Raw genomic sequence first — 19,400 nt, 5'->3', positions numbered from 1 at the left:
GTCGGAGAGTCTCATCTTCCTTAGCTGTTATCTCTCAGACAAACAATGAAACCTACTTATTTCCACAAGATGGCTGCCCACCACTACAGTTGAATAGCTGGCAACTGACATCGGCAGGCGTCCTTTGGGCTTTTCCAAATTTAAATGTCTTTGAAAGGATGGCTCATCATAACATGTTTCTTTATTTCATTGCTTTTTATTACAATTTTGAATTTTAAAATGTTCAAACAGTTCACTTCCAAACAGCAACTACGTGTGTCACATTTTCCACATTGCACAGAGTTGATCATTTTATAATTACGTTTAATTACTTATTGGAGAAATTACACGAGAGACGTTAAGTATTCTACAACTTTTATTTTTTTAAATATAATTTATAATACTACAAATGTTCACTTGCCAAGTAAATGATTCAACTCTTTAAGTATCCTCCAATGCATTCATTTTCTTTAAAATCATAATTACATCAAACTTAAATGGACAACACAAAAACGCAATGAATGCAAACTCCATCGTGTAGCCTGACTTGTTTCAATGAAGCATGACATGTTTCACTACCTCTTCCCTCCTGCTCAGCTATGCCATCTGGGTGATTTCCTATTCTGGCCATTCCAGGCCCGAGGCTGAGTTTCCCTCCCCTTCTTCCCCGCTTCCCTCTCTTTTGCGACGTAGGCTCCACTCATGACTGTGTGTTTACTCGCACACAAGAATCGAATCATTGTGAATAACCCGATAAAGATAATAGTCTGATTAAAGCATTTACAGGATTTTTGCAGTAACCAGATTGTTGCAGTTCCCTAACAACCAATGTTTACATGATTCATCTGGTAATTGGGTTACTGAGTGCAAGGATTTTACCATAGCCTGCAGGGGACACTTGAGTAGGCTATCACAAAATACAAAATCATGGGGGAATATGTTGGTCTAATTTATTCTATGTTAAAGAAATCACATAGCACATCTCTGTCATTTGCAGGGTTGGAAACCATTTTCACCCACTTGTCCCCAGTAAATTAAAACGATTGACACAATTCTACATTTGCTTATTGCGTAGCATGTCACTCCTGGTAATGAGCTTAAACCTTGTATTTGGGTCTGTCAGCCGACTCCCCAAAAGAAAAGAAAAGAACAGTCAGATGATCAGATGAACTCAATGGTATTGGCAGCAGCAGCAGCAACATTGATGATTCTGCTGACTTGTAGACTGGTTATGCAGTCCCAGAGAGAGAAAGAGAGAGAGACGGGTGGTACTAATAATGACATGTCTGATTAAGATGAAGCCTGGTGAATGAGTCATTGTAAGTTAGTCACTCAGTAGTTGACATCAGCTCCACATTTTTTTTCTTTTCTTTATTGTGTCAAGACACAGCCCTTGAACATAATGATCTACACAGGGTAGCGAAGTGGAATGAGTAAGAAATAGGCTCAAGTGAACTGGGAGTTGGCATTCAGTTGTCGAAAATAAGGAAGGAAAACAGGGAAATGAAACCACTTTTTTATCATTTAGTCACACTATATCCTACTTTCAAAACTTTCAGAATGAACTCCACCTTCTCTATTTTATTAAATTCTGCCTGATTTATCAATTATAGGGCTCTAATCATTCATATCAAATCATAAAGCTATTACAATATATATATTAATCATGTAAACCTTTATGAATTGGCTATCTATGTCAGCTGTAAGACGACTTTGATGTCCAAGTGAGGTCTAAGTCATGTACCTGAAAGCTCTTGGGTACGATTTTTATCAAGACTCCAAACGCATCGCGGGCCTTACGCGTTTCGGTCTCCATGGCGACCGGGTAAAAGACGGACCGTTGTGGACACGACGAAAGTTCGTCTCCAGTCGTGACTCCGCACTAAAGTACATTCAGCAAACAGGTGGGGTTATTATTTAGGTTTTCTGTTCGTCCGCTGTCTTTACATGCTTCAGCTGCTTATTAACAATATGTCACGTAAAATCAAAACTAACCACTAAGCACTTGTTGTTGCTCTGTGCTTGGTGCCTCACGAATACGGAAGCGCTCTCTGATTGGTTAGAGCACAGTGTGAATATTTGAAAATGTCACTTTCCCACAGTTTGTTTCCACAGAACGGTTTGATTGCAAAGTCATCCATCTGTTTTCATGTTGTTGTCAGCTAAATTCAGTTTATAGAAAAGTTATTGGTAACATCTCATATCTGCTGTATAATAGCCTATACGAAATGTACATTGAACAATTGAACAAGACGTGAGTGTTAGTAGATTTGACATTGCTTTTAATGTACTTATAATATAACAATATGCTTTGTGCCTTCATAGCCATGTCCAGCGGCAGTAGGCCAAAGCCTGGGTGCTTTGGGAGCGACATCCGCAGACTGCTGCTGGCGGCTGAAGCTGGTCAGAAGGCCGATATCCTGACCTACTCCTCGGGTCATCTGGGGCCCCGCGGCCTGAACCACAGAGCGCAGCACGTGGACTCAAAGCAGTCTTTCTGGAGGACGTCTCGGGGCCCAGAAGAAACCCCAAACCCTCTGACAGTCCGGCAGAGACGAACAAAGACCCTGACCCGTGAGTCTCCCTCTGCGCTCACCGCCAGCACCGCTTTGGTAGAGGCCGAGGTCTCGGACCCAGGACGAGACCAGGCTGCTGATCACTCATCACATGCAGACGGAAGAGGAGGTGTCCGTCTGCCCGAGGTGGTTCGTCGTTCCTCAAACTCTGTGCCGTCCCAGCAGAGAGCTATTTCAAAGAAGAAGCCCAACTCTTCATTTGTTCCGGAGGGGAAACAGCAATTGTGCTCGAGCCATTCTGACCAGGAAGGACAGAATAATGAAGACCAGCTAAAGACTAAACAATGGTTTGACAGGGAATTCATAGCCAAGCCGGGCCTGTGGGCTGGAAGAAATATTGCAGAGATGCATGAGAGGAAACTACAAAAGGTGAGACTGGTCATACAAACCATGGCAATTAATTAAAAAAAAAAAATTGTTTTAACTTTCAGGCTTTCTACTTTGTTCATTTTCAATAAGATGGTAATTCTGTAATGCCCCTCCCAATATTCTTGCAGAAGGTGCATGAATAAAGACAATCACAGACTCTCACACACATCCTCACTTTCTAACGATGCGTGTGCGTGTGCGTGTGCGTGTGTGTGTGTGTGTGTGTGTGTGTGTGTGTGTGTGTGTTCCTCTCACATCCAGGAGCTGAGGAAGCTGTCAGCGCAGAGCTGGCCCAGCAGAGACCGCCTTGCGGTGTTCAGTGACGTCTTTGATGATGTATGTGAAAGCTCGCCAGTATTTGGACGCATCCTGAGGGAAATTAAGGTTTTTCCATTTCCTCTGTACCCACTAGCACATTTTTAGCATGTGCCATCAGACGTAATAGCGCTAAGAGAGAGTGAGTCCCTGGTGTAGCATGTAGAAATGGAGCAACCGCTGGACCCCAGCCATGATGTGTCAGGGAGCAGGTCACCAGAGGTCAGCGGTTCGGTCACCTGGTCATCGATGTGACATGTCTCAGAGTGATACATAAACAAATGTGAAATGAATATGACACTGAAACATTTCATTTATTGTAATGAGTAGACTGATGGACAGTATTGTACAGTTATTATTTGACAGGATGACCAACTTGAAATGAGTCATTTTGATTACGCTAAACATGCATATTACAAATATACTAAGGACACATTTATTTAACTGTGGCTAAAATATTACAGTAACTTAGAAAATTTGCATTGTGTGTTAATGTAACTTGATAGCTGTAGCCCACATTCAAGTATGTGATAAATATCTCCTGTGAAGCCTGTATGTAATAATGATAAAGATATCTCTTTTTCTTTCAGACAGATTACGATTTGTATGTCAATCACATGATGGCTTCCCAGTCACCACCACATGACATGGTTAAGTACACTGCCCGTAATGTTTTCAATATACTGTTGATTTAACAGAAGAAGAAGAAGAAGACCCGAGACATGGGGTGTGACTTCATGGCCCAATTTCCTGTCAAAGACATTGATTCCAACTGTAGGTGTGAGCAAGTATAACTCAGGGAGTTTCAAAGTCTGTGGAAACTGACAGTTTATTACACAGTGATTGGAATCTGCACTGATGGTTCAGTCTCTGTTGGAAAGGTTAAAGATAGCACTTAAAACAGGGCCTGCCATTCATTTTCATGGCAAGTTTAGGCCACATGTCCATTGACTTAACCCAGGACTGCTAGCAGTAATATATTTCTGATTGAATTTCTGAGTAAAGAAGCAGAATACCTTCATGGTGTTACAGGAACGGGAGCAATGCACATTACAGAGAGTAAAGATGGAGCGTGAAATAGTTTTGCGGTAGTCACAGAGCAAACATTTTTCTTCGTGGCGAACGCTGAAAGTCTTAATATGTTGTTGTTCTTATGTTACAGGCGCCGAATACTTCACTTGAAGATCTTGGCAATGGCAAAGTAACGGAAATGGAGTTGGTAGATGCTGAAAGGGAGGTTCGCAGGCTGGAGCAGGAGGCCAGAAGAGCTCTGCAGGAGAATAGACGGTACTGCAAGGGTCTCTCTCGCGCTCTCTCTCTCTCTCTCTCTGTGTGCATGTGTGTGTGTGTGTATATATATATATATATATATATATATATATATACTAATAAGAGAGAACTAAATATATATATATATATATATATATATATATATATATATGTTATATATATATTGTCATATATATATTTAGTTCTCTCTTATTAGTTTAAATATAATTTTTTTTTTTTTAACCTCAGAGTCCGAAATGACTCACAGAATGTTCCAGCTATCGCGGGCCCAGAGGACAGTGACATGAAGAGTAAGTCTCAAGACTACACTGGTACATGTAACCCTTGGTAAACCCGATCTAAGCATTTCGCTGTACTGTGTTATTACCCTGCAGGGCAACAGCACATTTGTTCAGTCGATAGACTGAGCAAATAATCACTTTGTCATGTCATCGGGCATAAAGGCAGTGTTGTAGTGTCAGTGAGTCAGCTGTGACTTTATGTTGTCTGCAGGGGTGTGTGTATGTACATAGATGCAGATGTCCAGATGCATTAGTCACTATACAGTACATTCATACTTGGCTCCTCTGTGTTTGGACAAATGTATCTCTGTCAGGACTGCGTGACACTGGGACATCTACCAGCTACACCAACAGTGTCCAATTCAAGAGGCTCCAGGTGTTGAACATGTGGAGGGAGATCCAACAGCTGGAGGAGGAGATTAACGAAAAGCTGGTGTGCACTGTGACAACCACTGCCACTGAAAAACACATCAAAGTCCTAAAGGTGCTGGGAGATAAACTGCTTATCCTCTTATATATATTTTTATCCCATGTAGAATATGTCTGCCTTTGCCCTCTTTCATAAAAGTTAAAACAGGATGTTTGATTGCTAAAAAATGCAGATCGTTGCAATTTATATTTAACTTTTTTTTTCTTCTGTTTGCTTCCAGACAGAAGCGTTGAGACTGATAGCCTCAAGTGACCGTCTGAAGACCACCAACAAGGCAAGGGAGTTTGACCTTTTTCCTGTCATATCATTATGTTTGTTAAATTCATGGCACGTTTTAAATACTTAGACTAAAGTACACTGATAGTGATAGTGGGTCAAGTTCTTTACTGTGTATTTTTCCCACAAGGATCTGGAAAACAAAATCAACATAGTGCTGAATAGAGAGAAATCAAGCAAGACCATGAGACGGTAAATGTCATTTTGCTCTCGTGTCCCAATTGATGGGAGCACTCTGCGGCACCTTACAGGTATCAGGCGACTCTTTCTCAATGTCTGTTGCTTTCCTCTCTTTTCACCACCAGGACATTGTGGGACGAAATACAGTGCGATCTGAAGACTGAGAGTGAATAACTTCATCAACAAGTCAAACAGAGAATCGTTTCTTGGGATGAATATTTCAATGTCAGCTGGATAAAGTCCATAGGTAGAATACAATTATTTAAATCAAGTTTTTAACCTTTGTACTTATTTCTTATCTTTGACAAGTAGCAAATTAAATATGAGATTACCGTGTGGCCCGTCATAAGCCTTTCAGTTTAGTACTACAATAAAAGTGTAGATCATAGCTTAAAACTGCCACTAACAGCAAGCGAGCAATTATAACACAATGAGAAAACAATTATAAGAGTCCAGTTAAGAGTCCATTACAAGTCCACAAATGGTACTGATGCTGCTGATCTTAATTGTGTTTTGTTGTTGCAGTAGGTTGATGTGAAGATAGTATTTGCAACTTGATATACTGTTGGATAGTTTGATCTATAATTGTACAGTTTACTCTAAAAGATAATCATGTCTTTAATATGTAAAACCTTCATTTACATATTATCCAGTTGTCACATTTCATCCTATTTTTTATCTTGTGAACTACAGTTTGTTTAATTTGATTTATCCATAACAATATCACACTTGTTGCTTAAGCTTAAAGAATGTCATATAAATAAAATGTATTATTGTTGTTATGTAGTACCGAAGCTGTCAAACGTGAGAAGTGCAGTAAAAGAAAGTTAGAGAATCATTAAATGAAAATATTCGAAAAAGAACCAGAACAAATACCTCAAAACTGAACTCCCACATTACTGGTATGAGTAAAACCTCTCTTTGGACAGGAACACTAAAAAGGACCAGAAAAATAATCAATTTCCACATCACTGGGAGCATGTAACTGTTCAAACACTAGAGGGCAGCAGATACATGTGAGAACGTTCCCCTATGTAATGAAGACTGCACTGGAGCAAGTTGGTCTGAAAAATCAACTCCACAACCTCCTGCCAAATGAACAAGACAACATTTCATTGTTTCTGCGAATCCAGTGCTGAAGTGCCAGTGTGTGACCTTTATCCAAACCCAGTGACGATCGTTTGAAGTGTGCGATATCTTGATGAAGGTCACGGGCTGAAATGCCAGCATTCGATGTGCCGAGTGTTAAAGTGAATATGAAGAGGCTTTTTTTCCCCTCTGGGGCTCGAGCGCCGTGTGACTTTTGAGTCATAACATTCCAATTATAGCCTTGTGGATAAAGCGGCGTCCGTTCAATGTGTTCAAGAATCACAGAGAGTGAGTGAGTGAGTTTCTCTGGATTGATAATGGGGTGACCTTTGCCCCCGATATGAGAGATTGCCTTGCTGTCTACCGGGACCCAATCAGAGGTCAAAGTCTGCTCTCTGACTGACAGAGGCAGGAGTAGCGCAGAGTGTTTTTGCCCAGCACTGTCTAAGCTCCTCTCACCCTGTTAACAACACCTCACCCCGTGTAGAGCTTCCTCTGCCTGGACTGCCGCCAGCTCAGCACCATGCTGCATCGGACTGTGGTGCTGCTCCTCCTCTGTGTGTCCATGGGCACGTGTGCTACTTTGGGCAACTACCAGGCTCACGCACAGGAGGAGACGGAGGCCCCTGCTGTTAACTCAGCTGCTGTTGTTGACGGTGTCGTTGCAGCTGGCCCTGTCGATGCAGCTGAAGAAGATGCAGCTGCCGCAGCGGCCCGTGCGGCTGACGCACCAGCGGCTGAGGAACCTGTAGCCGATACCCTTCTTGGTAACACTCTGCTTGCAGTGGATAACCCAGCAACTGAAAAACCCGAGGTGGAGGTCCTGGCAGCAGATGGTGCCACCGCCGAAGAGCCAGGGCCAGAAGGTGACGGGCCTGATGGAAACAACGCTGCTATGGAAGCTGTTGCTGAAGAGGCCGTCACCCAGGAGCAGCCCTCTCCTGAGGAAGAGGGGAATGAGATCAGGCCGGTCGAGACGAACCAGTCCCTGGACAGACCCTTGGCTAATGAAGATAAAAACAGCTGGAGCTTTAACTCAATTAGAAATAGCTTCCAGACGATGCACGGATACTTTGACTCCCTGGTGGAGCTGGCGGGCGGACACAATGGCGTGTGTCAGTACCGCTGCAGATATGGTAAGAGTAAAAACTCTTGAATTATACTCTTGAGTGACAGAGAACAACAAATCTTCTGTGTCCTGGAGGTGGTAGTGATTCAGGGGACAGAGACACAGCAAGACAGTCAGAGCTGTTGTTAATGTGTTTCCACAGCAGGTTCTCAAATCATTACTATTGTTGTTTACATGCAATGCAACTCTCAGATTTAATCAATTTCTCTTGCTGTCACTCTGTCTTACCACCTACGTCTTGATTCAAGATAACGTAGACGGCCCTTAAAGCTGCTGATACTGAAACCTGACTACATTCTCTTTATCAGTCTGGGGGAGGCAGATGTACCTACGGTTACACAATCAGTTCTGATGTTCTCAAACAGAAGTGACATCTTATCTGTAGAAACGATGCACACCTAAGAACAGAGATATGGATCCCTGAAAGGGAGTACGTGATGACATTACCTTGTTCATGTGCCTTCATGTTACACATTCAGTTTGGTTCTTTGTTTTTCTTAGGAGAAGCTCCTCAGCCTCGTCTTGGCTACCAGCTCCCGGAGCCCAACGGCTGCAGCTCCTCTCTGGTGGGACTACAGGTGAATGGCGCTGTAGGTGGTCTGTTCGTAGCACCAACATCAGCTAGAACTACTTGGTGGATCTAATTGACCGCAGTTATCACGCTAGCCTCTGCACGGACCCAATACAGTTCTTTCTCTTTGACAGCTTGACCTCGGGGTCCCTGCGATGACAAAGTGCTGCGACCAGCTGGACACGTGCTATGACACCTGTGGCACAAGCAAGTACGACTGTGACTCCAAGTTTCGCTCGTGTCTGTACGGCATCTGCTCCGATCTGAAGACGAGCCTGGGCTTTGTGTCGCAGGTACAAGGTGAGGTATTCGCAAATAGTCGCTTCTTTAGCGGCCCTTTTTTTCTTGGAACCGGAAACGTCTCAAATACTTTATTAACCCACAACATTTTTTCTCTCTGTCTCCTCCTCTTAGCCTGTGACTCAATGGCAGACGTGCTGTACAACACAGTGTGGACTCTGGGTTGTAGGCCTTACATGAACAGCCAGAGGGCAGCGTGTGTCTGCGACGGAGAGGAGAGGGATGAACTGTGATACAGAAAACTATGAACAACCCCTGGACACTTTCACAGACAATAACAGAGTCATGAGTATCTCCACAGATTGTACTGTATATTTATAGGTTTCTCTGTCAAAAGGAGATTTTCACAGGAGCCATTTCAGGATTCAGGAGTTAAAAAAACAAAAAAAGACACTATATTTAAACATTTATTCATAGAAAGTACTAACAAATGTTAAGTATCGGAAAATGACTTTCACAATCTTAATTAATTGCTCATGCATATTATACTCTCCATACTTCATTGTCGTTTTAAGGCCATTTTTAGGCCTCGATGACTCCATTACCATAAATTACTCCAAACGCATTTCCTGATGGGAAGGATATTGTAGTTGGATTCTTTTGGTCGAGACAGACAGACACGTGATAATTACTCTGGGACACATTGTTGTTCGTTGTGCGCTAGTATTTAATGTTAAGCAGTTTGATCAAACCTTAAGTCTATGTCATGTAAAATCTTAAGTCAATTACAGCTACTGTGTTAATGTTTAATGTAAGTTATTTGTTATTATGTATGAGTAGATTCATGACTAATTGCAGCATAACTGACATGATTAATTCTAGATTAACTGTCAGAGAGATGAAGCAGTGATGTGCTTAATTGACAGGCACGGCACGCTGATATCTCTTTTCCACCACACTGTAATGTGTGACATTCTCCCCCAGCCATTAGTTATCTGAGAAAAATTTGTCAGTGTGGGTGGGTGTTTCACATGTATTTTTCAAGTCAGTGATGGAATGAAATATAAACCACTTCCATGAATCCACTTAATCTATAAGGCGTAATCAAGCCTGAGAAATGCCTAAAAGTGTGATCCAGAAAAACATCCTTCACGCTGCAGTTGTTACAAATGAACTGTGGGCCCCTCCGAATGATTTCGAATGGAAATGCCATTCACTCTAATGTCAGTAAATTGTGCTGCCGGCAAAGTGGCTAAGACGCACAAACGTGGACGCATTAACCAGAATTTGATTGATCTACAGCGAAGTGAGTGACACTGGAACTGGAGAAAAAAAGAAAAGGGTGTATACTATGCATCTACATGTATTTGTGTGTATGTGGGACTTTAGAAGAGACATCAGCACAATGGCATATTCTCTGTGTGTGTGTGTGTGTGTGTGTGTGTGTGTGTGTGTGTGTGTGTGTGTGTGTGTGTGTGTGTGTGTGTGTGTGTGTGTGTGTGTGTGTGTGTGTGTGTGTGCAGTATATACCTACTTTTGAAATACCAAATAAACTGAAATATAAACGTCAATCTGTATGATCATCATCATGACTAAGGCAGGATGAAGATGGGGCCTCCAGTCAGTGTGTGCTGCTCCTGAGGGTCACTGGCCCGCAGCTCCCGTCGGACTCGTCCTCGACAGCGCTGAGCACAGCGGGAGTCTCCTGCGCCGCATACTAACACCTGGCAGTGGAGGAAAACTTGCTGCAAACGGAGAAAACAAAGCTTATTTTAGGCAGTTGTGATCACATGTAAAGGTCAATGCTAATTCAGTTCTGCCTATTTCTACATGGTAGTGCTACACAGGCACACACCCACACACTCTCGCCAGCTGGCTCCCAGCATGCTTCTTCGACTCACTTGGTTGTCCTTGCCGATGAACTTGAAGACGGGGACCTGGTAGTGCTTAGAGAGCTGGTCCTTCGACGAGTACTGTGTCACTGCTTCATCGGAGATGCACCTGAGTAGGAAACCAAAGAGGGAATGCAGATGATATCTTAACACTGCCGCCAGTGACCCGTATATATTTCTAACAAGCCGCTTCATTAAGTTCAGCTGGCCCAAGGCCCTGAAACACTGCTGTATTTTAATAGGAAATCATGAAAATAGATGACAGCCCTGCTCTGTTGGTGTCCACAGAGCAGAGGAGGAACTCTCACTCTGGATTCAGTGAAAAAATGGTTTGCCAGAAGAAAGTGTTCCCCAGATTACAAGGCTGTTTTCAATTTTTCTACCCAAAACATTATTGTTTTTTTTCTCCACATTAATCAGAGTACAGGGGCAGTGGCAATTTTTATGTGACGTTTCCTTGAAGGAGTGGCGATATGCTGTCCTATAACTGTCAAGCCGCTGATGCTAAGGCTTTGTGGGAATGCCGCATCTCGGTCTCATCCAGTTGACATTTATTATGAGAATTATTAATGGTGCACGACTACAAGCAATTCTGGTGTTTATGAAGAAATATTAAAAAGTCAGAATTCAGCAGTTTTTAGTGTGCGCATAAGCAGGACACTTTATAGGGAAAGTTCATCCAAATTATGAAAATGCCCTTTTTCAGTACAATACCATGCATTTTATTTGCCCGGGCTAAAAAATACCATGTCACTGAGATTTCTGGCTCCACTATAAAACAATGGAGGTGGATGGAATTTCATCAGTGGAGCTCCAGAAATACTATCACTATGTCGGTGTCTGTAATAAGATCTAATTGTTGAATTGTTTCTATTGAAACATTCAACTCTCAATAAAAGTTGCAACTATGTCACCATCAGACAATTGATGACAGTACATGTGCTGTGAATAGTCCAGACTAACAGGGATTACAATTCTATCAGACTAACCATGCTAGAGGTATGGTATTTCAGAAAATACATTTCTAAAAATATAATATAATAAATCATTCATAATGAGGTTTTGTTTTAGGAAGACCTACCTGACAATTGCAAATAAGAACATTTCCATGGACTGGGTGTAGCTTGAATTACTTTTGTGGGAAGACCATTCATTTATATGAACTAATGGAGATGCTGTTTTCAAAGAGGCTGTTTTCTGATTCACCTGTGTTACGTCAGGTGGCATGAAGAAATGTGGTGTCAAAACAGACGTATTCACCCGTCTTTGATGAGGTAATACTTGAGAGCCTGGTCCGCTTTGGGGCCCGGGGTGGCGAAGCAGCTCTCCACCAGTGCGGAGAGGCCCTCCACTCTCTCCTTGGGCTCCACGCCGAAGAACAGGGAGTCATGCAGGCGCAGCTGGGGAGGGGTGCGGTAGGACTCGGAGAACTCTGCGTTCTTGAAGAGCTCCAGGGAGAAGGGGAAGATGCCCTCACTGTGGCCGGCCAGCTTCAGGGCTGAGCTGCGCAGGCTTGCCTGGTATCCGTCCGACACGTGGTATTCCCTGGGGAACTCACAGGTCACAGGGAGCACTAACTTGCTGGTGCGGACTATTAAGTCTCTGCTGCTACCTGGGCTGCTCCGGGGAAGGCCTGTCACCAGGTTGGTTCCCACAATCTTGTCATCTGTCACCTGAGGGTCAACATTTACCTCACTTTAATAGCTTTTTCATTGACAACCTCACAAAGCCCACTTTTGAAATATAATAAACTCAAAAACGAACGATTTCCCCAACTAGAGGCGTAACCCAGAGCACACTTAGTACACAAATGTTTTTAACTTAACGTCTCTGACCTCCACCACAGTGCCACAGGTCTTGAGGCTGAAGCTGAGATTGATGTGTGTGCCGTTGGAGACACCACGACAAGACGAGTTAGACAGGAAGAGCTCCAGTCCTCCTACAAGGTCCTTGGGGACTGACACTGTAATAGAGCTGGGATCACACTGGACTGGCACTGCAGGAGAGAAAAAAAAATGGCACTCATCATGAAACAGTGCATGGATACAATGACAAAGAGCGGCATGCAATCATCCCACACCCCTGTGATTAGATGAAAACATACCACAAAAATCTGATGACGGCTGAGTCATTAAAACCTGATAAGCAAATTGCTAACCACTGTTATTTGAGTTTGTTGATTTTTTGGTTTGTCAAGGAACGAGGTGTGCATTTACAACATTTCTGACTTTGTTGAAACCCAGTGGCACTATCAGTACTAAAATGATTTATCAATTATTTTTGAATCGATCAATGATTTCAGTCATATCTTGAGCAAAAATGACCAACTTTCACCAGCTCCAGCTCAAGTAATTGGCTTTTCTTTTTTTTAATCAAATGACTAAATGGACTGAAGACATCACATTCATTCCCCCAGGATTGTCTCATTTCACAATTTCGGTAGAAAAGTATTGTGTCAGTCCTGTTATCCACCACTGATATAATCCTCCCTGAAAACTAAATAATCCACCACTGTGTTAAAAATATCAGTGATGGCCTGAAGAAATGGATTTTGGGTTAAATCCCCACTATCTAGAATGTATTCTCAGATGAATAAAAGCATGGTCATGCAACTAGAGTGTCAAACTGCTCTGCTGTCTGATTGATTATCTAACCACGGTATCTACCTTTCTCTCACACACACATGCACACAGACACACGCTCACCCTGACACGTGCGTGTATCCTCCCCCAGCTCCAGTCCTCTGGGGCAGTGGCACTGATAGGAGTCCAGCAGCGACGAGCAGCCATGGCTGCAGCCTCCATTGTTAACGTGACAGCCTGCTATCTCTGCACGAGGCAACATGGAGAAAAGAAAAATCAATGAGGAACACAGTGTGCTTCTTTGATTGGTTTGACTATCTCAGCTGGTGTGTCATATAAATATAGTTGTACCTCTGCAGCGGCATCCATCCTCGCCCAGCACACGGCCTGGCCCACACTCACAGCGCCTGGAGCCTTTGGTGTTCACACACACCTCTGCGCAGCCACCATTGCCCTTCTCACACTCGTTCACATCTGAACATAGGACACACAACAATCCGGGGTCAGATATTATCATCAGATGAGTCTTGTTTTATTAATGGACTGAGTACCAGACGGATGGGGTTTATTACCACAAGGCAATTCACTTAGTGTTCCAGGGATGAGGATGATAAATCAAACATTGAAGGACTTTAAAACCCAGTTTATAATGCTGAGCAGAAATGGTAAAAGAAAAAAAAATCTGATGGATGCAATAAAAGGAGAGACAAAAGTGAGAGTGCAAGGCAGCATGGAAAAGGAGGGAGTGAGGATGGAGAAATGAGAAAGTCAGTTCCGAGACAGGGTGAGGAAGATTTGGTTGATGGGCGAATAATGAGGTAATGGCAGCTCTCAAGCTGGCCAGGTTCCCACTGCATGCATGTCACCCATCATTAGGTGTACCATCCAGTCCCCCAAACACACACACACAAACACACACACACACACACACACACACACACACACACACACACACACACATACACAAGTCACATATCCTGGATGGAGACTCAACTTGGACTTTCACTTATCTACTACACTACTGTGAGTAAGCAGGAAACAGACATGAGTAAAACCTCACACACACACACACACACACACACACATGCACGCATGCACGCATGCACACACACACACACACACACACACACACACACACACACACACACACACACCTTGAATGAAGTCAGCATACAGTGTACAAAAGACAATCTTTAATCTGACCATGTGAATGAATAAAATGCTTATTATACCTCATATAGTTAAGCTGTAGTAAATGTGAAAATACAGTTTATATTATTAGCTAAAACACCTAACCAGTGCTGTGGTTAAGACTAATTGGTCCAGCAGGAAGTTGAACATTGATCAACATAATGAATAAACAGTGAAGAGCTTAAAGTACCAGGGGAAAAAAAATATTTACTAAAACAGTTTGCTGAAGTAGTAGATAAATGCTTACAGAGGTATGAATGCTTACTTAACCATACCAATCTAAAAATTGTTCACAGTCCAACTGTATTACAGTAAAGGAACTTTTGTAGCTCATGCCATTATATCCACTTTTACACCATTAATAGTTAAATAATATCCATTTAAAAATCTATTCAAATAAATACGATGGATGACGCTGATGGTACTCGAGTCCATCTGACAGGGCTGCGGTCGTGTCGAAATAGGTGGGATTGGAATCCATGTGTGATCAAGTGGGTTGCTGGTTTGAATCCCTCACCATGGATGGAGTGATACCAATTCCAGTTGAAAGCTCCAGAAAAGCTGCAGTCCAAGCTGTCATTTAAATAGTTTTGTATTTATTTATGCACTTAGCTATTTGCCCTAACCGCTGGTTATCAATCTCAGGTAATATCCTATTGGCTTTTGTCTTTACCAAATATGGATATTTGCCTAAGAATAGCATGGAAACACATTTCCAGAACAGTGAATGTATTTGTCAAAACAATGGGTGACCATACTGCAAATCCATCCTCACTGACTTTTTTCTTTTTTTTGTTTTTAGGAAAAAAACACTTCCAGCCTATCCATCCCCGTGTTATCTTGCTTATCTTTGACTGTTGCACAACTTATCTGTCCCCTCTCTTCCTCCCTGTGTATCTGTCTCACCCAGGCATGTTTGTCTGTCTGGTCCCAGCACGGTCCCAGGGGCACAGCGGCAGTCAGACTCAGGACATCTGGGAGCCGCACAGTCCACCTCATCACAGATATCATAGAAATCTGTGAAACAGAAACATATTAATACAACAATATACAGGAAAATGACATGTAACGCAATAAGAGGATAAAGAAAAACAAACACTTTATTACAGATCAGACTCATTATAGCATATCATTACAGATGCTCACTCACGGCCACAGTAAACATGGAAGCAGACTGAGGGTCTCGGCAGACGGTAGACAAAGTATCCCCCAGTGCAGGCCTTCACATCAACACTGGCGTTCCACTGGCAGCAGTTGTCATTGAAGCTGGCGCACACAGGCAGGCTGACAATGCCTTCGTGGGAATGAGGGTGGCTGCCGTTGAGCCAGAGAGGAGCGTGGGTGCCACAGTGATTTTCAGAGACGCAGAAGGTGGGCATGGCATCCCCGGCCATGCCGGTGAAGCGGTACCATTCCCCAGACATGTGGCTGTCACACAGGGGTACGCCAGATGACTGGTTGACGTGGTAGTCTGTGTTCCTCCAGGGTTCGTTCAGGCTGATGTAGGCAGAGCACGGGTCCAAGGCTGATGCATGTGGGTGGGATGGCAAAAATGGACACGATATAAAATGACCATTCTGTAAATGTGTGTTTTAAAAGAAGGACAAGCTGGAGAGGAATGGCTGGGGAATGCACGGGACAGCAATAACGGCATGGTTATCAGGTCCTTTAAGATAGAGTCTGTACTTTTACTCAAGCAAAAGATTTCAATGCTTCCTTCATCCCTTTTGAAGGGTTTTTTCATTTCATCCAAATTGAAAATAAAAAAATGAATCCCTGAGTTCTCTGTATAATCTAGGTCTTACTGGGGTTTCAGATCCAGTGAAAACAGAGACATCTGAAATAAAAGTATCAGGAATACCATTGGTTAATTAGAGCAAGCTTCACATATCTGCTCAATCCATGGACGAGCAATAAATCTTTCATCCTGTTCTTTGTATTGTAGCATGGAGTGAACCTTTGGACCTCCATGATAAACCCTTACACGGGGTCAATTCTAATTGAACTAAAAGCCAACAAGCCATCCACAAAGGCCTCTTTATGGAGCAAGTCCTGTCGTCTGTGACTCTTCTCACTGCAGCCAGTTGTGCTGAATCAAGAGAACAACTGAACGAGCAGAGTAAACAAGGTGCAGCAAAACAATCAATGGCCTCTCGCTTCGTCACGCCCTGTCAACGGTGTAATTATAGGTGGATGTAAAACAAATAGAAGAGAAGAGGAGGACGTGAGTGATGATGGCGACGGGCAAAGTGGGCCAGAGCGAGGATCGCCTGGGATGAAGAAACAGCAGGAGGTTGATCAGCTCAGCAGTACAGCGTCTTCTGTGGCAGGCCAGAGCCAGGAAACATGACAGCAGACAACCAGCACATACAGTAACCACCACTGTTACCAGGGCTCTTGGCTCTCCGATTAGTTGTATTGCTCTGCTTCCATTACCTTGGATGAAAATAACTTTCTCTGTGACATCTAATGGACCGGAGCTACAGTGATAATAACTGCTCTTCTCCTCATAGCTGATAACACAAGCAAACATGAAAATTGCACAAACATTTATATTCCGAATGATGGTAAGAAAAACCAACTACTAGCACCTTGGATCTCGAAAGCTATGAATGCACATTTGCGTGTGATGGGACAAATTTTATGGCCATAAATGAATTCCATCCACTAATGGACCGTCCATCTTGTCACAACCTGCCTCTCCAGTAAAAGCAGAGGGATCAATGAAAGGCCTGAGCCCACTTTCAGAATAAATTACCAGTTTTGGAGACGTACAACTGAGGGGGCTGAGGACAGCTGACTCACGTGGGCGTATGTTAATAGAAGTGTTAAATCTTCAAGATTTGGCTTGAGCAGCTCAATATGGCTGTTAAGGGAACTTGGAGCAGCGTCTGATCTGTGTCAGACTCCTGCATCTTTTATGTTCACATGAAGATGAAGAAGCTGAACAGTGTCCAACCTTATTGTTCTAATAATTTTTGGGGGGATAAAAATGGCAATATTCTGTATTTTTTTCTCATCCTCAATGAATCGAAACAACAGAACCAACAAGGATTCTTCAAAATAGTTTTCCCCATATATCTGAATACTTTGTGCCATTGTCCCCAGTTTTTTTCCAAACACTATAAGGTGAGCCCCACTGGTGCACTGGCTGATGGGTTACTTGATTAAGATTAAATGGGGACAATTTTTACTGCACCAAATGTGTATTAATCCACAGCTGAAAATAGTCCAAAAGAAATATACTTTTTACCCTGGTTTTTCAGAATTGGCTCACAGCTAATTTAGGAAAAGTATTCATTTATTTAGACTTTTAAGAAAATGTAAGTATTTCTTGAAAATATATGTATATATTTTTTACATATTAAGTATAAATGAGTTGACTTGGTGACAGATTTTCTTATAAAAAACAAGAGGAAAAATGAGAAGAACTGTGGACACACAGATAAGTATCTTGTTATGGATGTAAACAACATAGGAAATGTTACACTCACCTCCACGTGCAACGGCAAAAAACTCCTGCAGCAGACTGGTGATTACCAAAATAATCATGATATGTTTTTCTAAAAATGTAGAAAGATCATACAAGCTCAGTGAATATGTTTGTGAAGTTGTTTGTGCAGCTCCTCTGGTTCATCCTGAGGGGAAGTGTGTCTTTAATAGGCACCTCTTATCTGTATGTGTCATACCGTCATGTCCCTTTTTCTCACCTTGACCCCTTGACCTTCTTCTTGACCAGTAACAGGACCATCCTCCTATTGTTCCAAATTGAACAGTCCTTTTTTTTTTCTTTTTTTTGTTGCTATGCTAAGAAAAAGTGTTTGGGTTTATGATACTTTTAAAATGTCTAGTCTTTCTCATCCGCTCTGATTTAAAAGCCATGGAAAGATGATCTGATCTCCAGCAGCATTAAACCAATCTTAATAATCTACTTAGCGCCGTGCTTGGAGCCCTCTTCACCTCGACAGCGGCAGGGTTTGCACACTACATACCACAGACTTGACGTAGTCCCTGAGCGAGGACACGGTGTGCTAGGAGAGGAGAATATGTTCTCATCTGGCTCATTACTTGACAAACCAGTAAAGGCCAGAAGAATTCTATAGCTTCATTCTGAAGTCGTCCAAACTAACCTGGCACGTGCAGCTTTTATTTCTTGTATGTAATTAAATCAATAGAAGCAGTAATATCCACAAGGCTGTTAGAATAAATGAGGTGGAACACGCAATTCTTCTTTTGTGATTACTCATGGAAATAAAACCCTGTTAGTTTTCATGGCCGCAAGCCTCTACAGCACAGGCGATCAGCAGCAGTAAAATCATAGTGTGTAACTTTGCAGATTCATATATTTAACAATTCCCTTATTAATTAATTTCAGTCTTCAGAGTAGGGGTTTTTAAATAAACTTTCATTTGTACACAGTTTAGGTTGATAATAATTTTGTTCAGTTGTGGTAAATTAATTTCTTTGAAATGTGTTGTTGTATTACCGTAAAAGATACTGGTAATTTTCTTTTTCTTTTTTTGCCAAGCTAGTGGCGTGACATAGACGGTGATGTTGATGTGTTGGTTCACCATTTGGATCCAGAGAGAAACAATTCAGTGACAACTTGATGGGTTTTGTATGAATTTTGTCCAGATATTCATTGTTCCCAGAGATTGAGGCATATGGCGATTTCTCTAAATTCCCTCTAGCGATAGATAGATAGATTTGGAACATATGCCACCCTCAGGATTTACTGTAAACTGTCATTTTGCTTAAAACCAAATACTAGAAAAATGAATCAATGAAATACGATATAAAGGGAAAGATCAGAGCCTTTTCATTGGATCCATTGTATTTTTTATAAACCGACTGTATACAAACAGGTCTATCTCATAGGATGTCCTGTGCAGGGAGAGCTGGAGGCCAAGGAGACACAGGAGGTGGTCAAGACCTTGAAAAGCCGCTTCTTGTAAATATCTGTAACTTGTCCATTAATCACTAAGTCTTCACTTCGACAACAGCAGAAAA

The 19,400-nt window shown here is 42.4% G+C and overlaps 3 protein-coding genes across 9 annotated transcripts; 2 read left to right on the top strand and 1 right to left on the bottom strand.

The window, feature by feature from the left end:
* Window positions 1–1,653: 1,653 nt before the first annotated feature.
* LOC118283377 (uncharacterized protein C6orf118) lies at window positions 1,654–7,588 on the top strand. Of its 6 annotated transcripts, none has more exons than XR_004784527.2 (11): window positions 1,655–1,883; window positions 2,305–2,924; window positions 3,186–3,308; window positions 3,830–3,889; window positions 4,402–4,526; window positions 4,758–4,819; window positions 5,125–5,294; window positions 5,461–5,514; window positions 5,647–5,708; window positions 5,822–5,943; window positions 7,454–7,588. XR_004784527.2 is itself a non-coding variant. In XM_047334768.1 (10 exons), exons 1-10 carry the CDS (start codon window positions 1,718–1,720, stop codon window positions 5,868–5,870), a joined length of 1,443 nt encoding a protein of 480 aa, XP_047190724.1. In that variant the 5' UTR covers window positions 1,654–1,717; the 3' UTR covers window positions 5,871–6,559. The 6 variants fall into 6 exon arrangements, 4 of the variants coding, with proteins under 4 accessions (XP_047190724.1, XP_047190726.1, XP_047190725.1 ...); XR_004784528.2 differs by lacking the exon at window positions 7,454–7,588 and adding an exon at window positions 6,626–6,881; XM_047334768.1 differs by lacking the exon at window positions 7,454–7,588 and having other exon boundaries at window positions 1,654–1,883; window positions 3,186–3,260; window positions 5,822–6,559.
* On the top strand, window positions 6,999–10,296 carry pla2g12b (phospholipase A2, group XIIB). Of its 2 annotated transcripts, none has more exons than XM_035605266.2 (4): window positions 6,999–7,921; window positions 8,416–8,504; window positions 8,620–8,785; window positions 8,900–10,296. In XM_035605266.2, exons 1-4 carry the CDS (start codon window positions 7,309–7,311, stop codon window positions 9,016–9,018), a joined length of 987 nt encoding a protein of 328 aa, XP_035461159.1. In that variant the 5' UTR covers window positions 6,999–7,308; the 3' UTR covers window positions 9,019–10,296. The 2 variants fall into 2 exon arrangements, with proteins under 2 accessions (XP_035461159.1, XP_035461160.1); XM_035605267.2 differs by having other exon boundaries at window positions 7,038–7,921; window positions 8,416–8,492.
* On the bottom strand, window positions 9,180–18,046 carry oit3 (oncoprotein induced transcript 3). Its single transcript, XM_035605260.2, has 9 exons — window positions 17,885–18,046; window positions 15,541–15,915; window positions 15,297–15,407; window positions 13,551–13,673; window positions 13,323–13,445; window positions 12,453–12,613; window positions 11,878–12,290; window positions 10,627–10,726; window positions 9,180–10,470 (listed from the first exon to the last, which is right to left on the bottom strand). The coding sequence occupies exons 1-9, from the start codon at window positions 17,940–17,942 to the stop codon at window positions 10,318–10,320; spliced, it is 1,617 nt and encodes a 538-aa protein (XP_035461153.2). The 5' UTR covers window positions 17,943–18,046; the 3' UTR covers window positions 9,180–10,317.
* Window positions 18,047–19,400: the final 1,354 nt, after the last annotated feature.

Source organism: Scophthalmus maximus, chromosome 10 (genome assembly GCF_022379125.1).
Source record: "Scophthalmus maximus strain ysfricsl-2021 chromosome 10, ASM2237912v1, whole genome shotgun sequence".
Lineage (NCBI taxonomy): Eukaryota > Metazoa > Chordata > Actinopteri > Pleuronectiformes > Scophthalmidae > Scophthalmus > Scophthalmus maximus.
The sequence above is the reverse complement of the archived record's forward strand: the minus strand, read 5'-3'. Positions and strand labels throughout refer to the sequence as shown.

What these genes read in the sequence shown, in the direction of transcription:
- LOC118283377 (XM_035605261.2), top strand. Translation starts at nt 1,718, where the DNA reads ATGTACCTGAAAGCTCTTGGGTACGATTTTTATCAAGACTCCAAACGC. An exon ending in AGAGGACAGTGACATGAAGA is followed by an intron (nt 4,820 to 5,124) that starts GTAAGTCTCAAG and finishes TATCTCTGTCAG; the next exon opens with GACTGCGTGACACTGGGACA. An exon ending in TCAAGCAAGACCATGAGACG is followed by an intron (nt 5,709 to 5,821) that starts GTAAATGTCATT and finishes TTTCACCACCAG; the next exon opens with GACATTGTGGGACGAAATAC.
- pla2g12b (XM_035605266.2), top strand. Translation starts at nt 7,309, where the DNA reads ATGCTGCATCGGACTGTGGTGCTGCTCCTCCTCTGTGTGTCCATGGGC. An exon ending in TCAGTACCGCTGCAGATATG is followed by an intron (nt 7,922 to 8,415) that starts GTAAGAGTAAAA and finishes TGTTTTTCTTAG; the next exon opens with GAGAAGCTCCTCAGCCTCGT. An exon ending in GACTACAGGTGAATGGCGCT is followed by an intron (nt 8,505 to 8,619) that starts GTAGGTGGTCTG and finishes TCTCTTTGACAG; the next exon opens with CTTGACCTCGGGGTCCCTGC.
- oit3 (XM_035605260.2), bottom strand. Translation starts at nt 17,942, where the DNA reads ATGATTATTTTGGTAATCACCAGTCTGCTGCAGGAGTTTTTTGCCGTT. An exon ending in AGACAGACAAACATGCCTGG is followed by an intron (nt 13,674 to 15,296) that starts GTGAGACAGATA and finishes TCCTATGTTCAG; the next exon opens with ATGTGAACGAGTGTGAGAAG. An exon ending in CCTGTGGCACTGTGGTGGAG is followed by an intron (nt 12,291 to 12,452) that starts GTCAGAGACGTT and finishes GTTGACCCTCAG; the next exon opens with GTGACAGATGACAAGATTGT.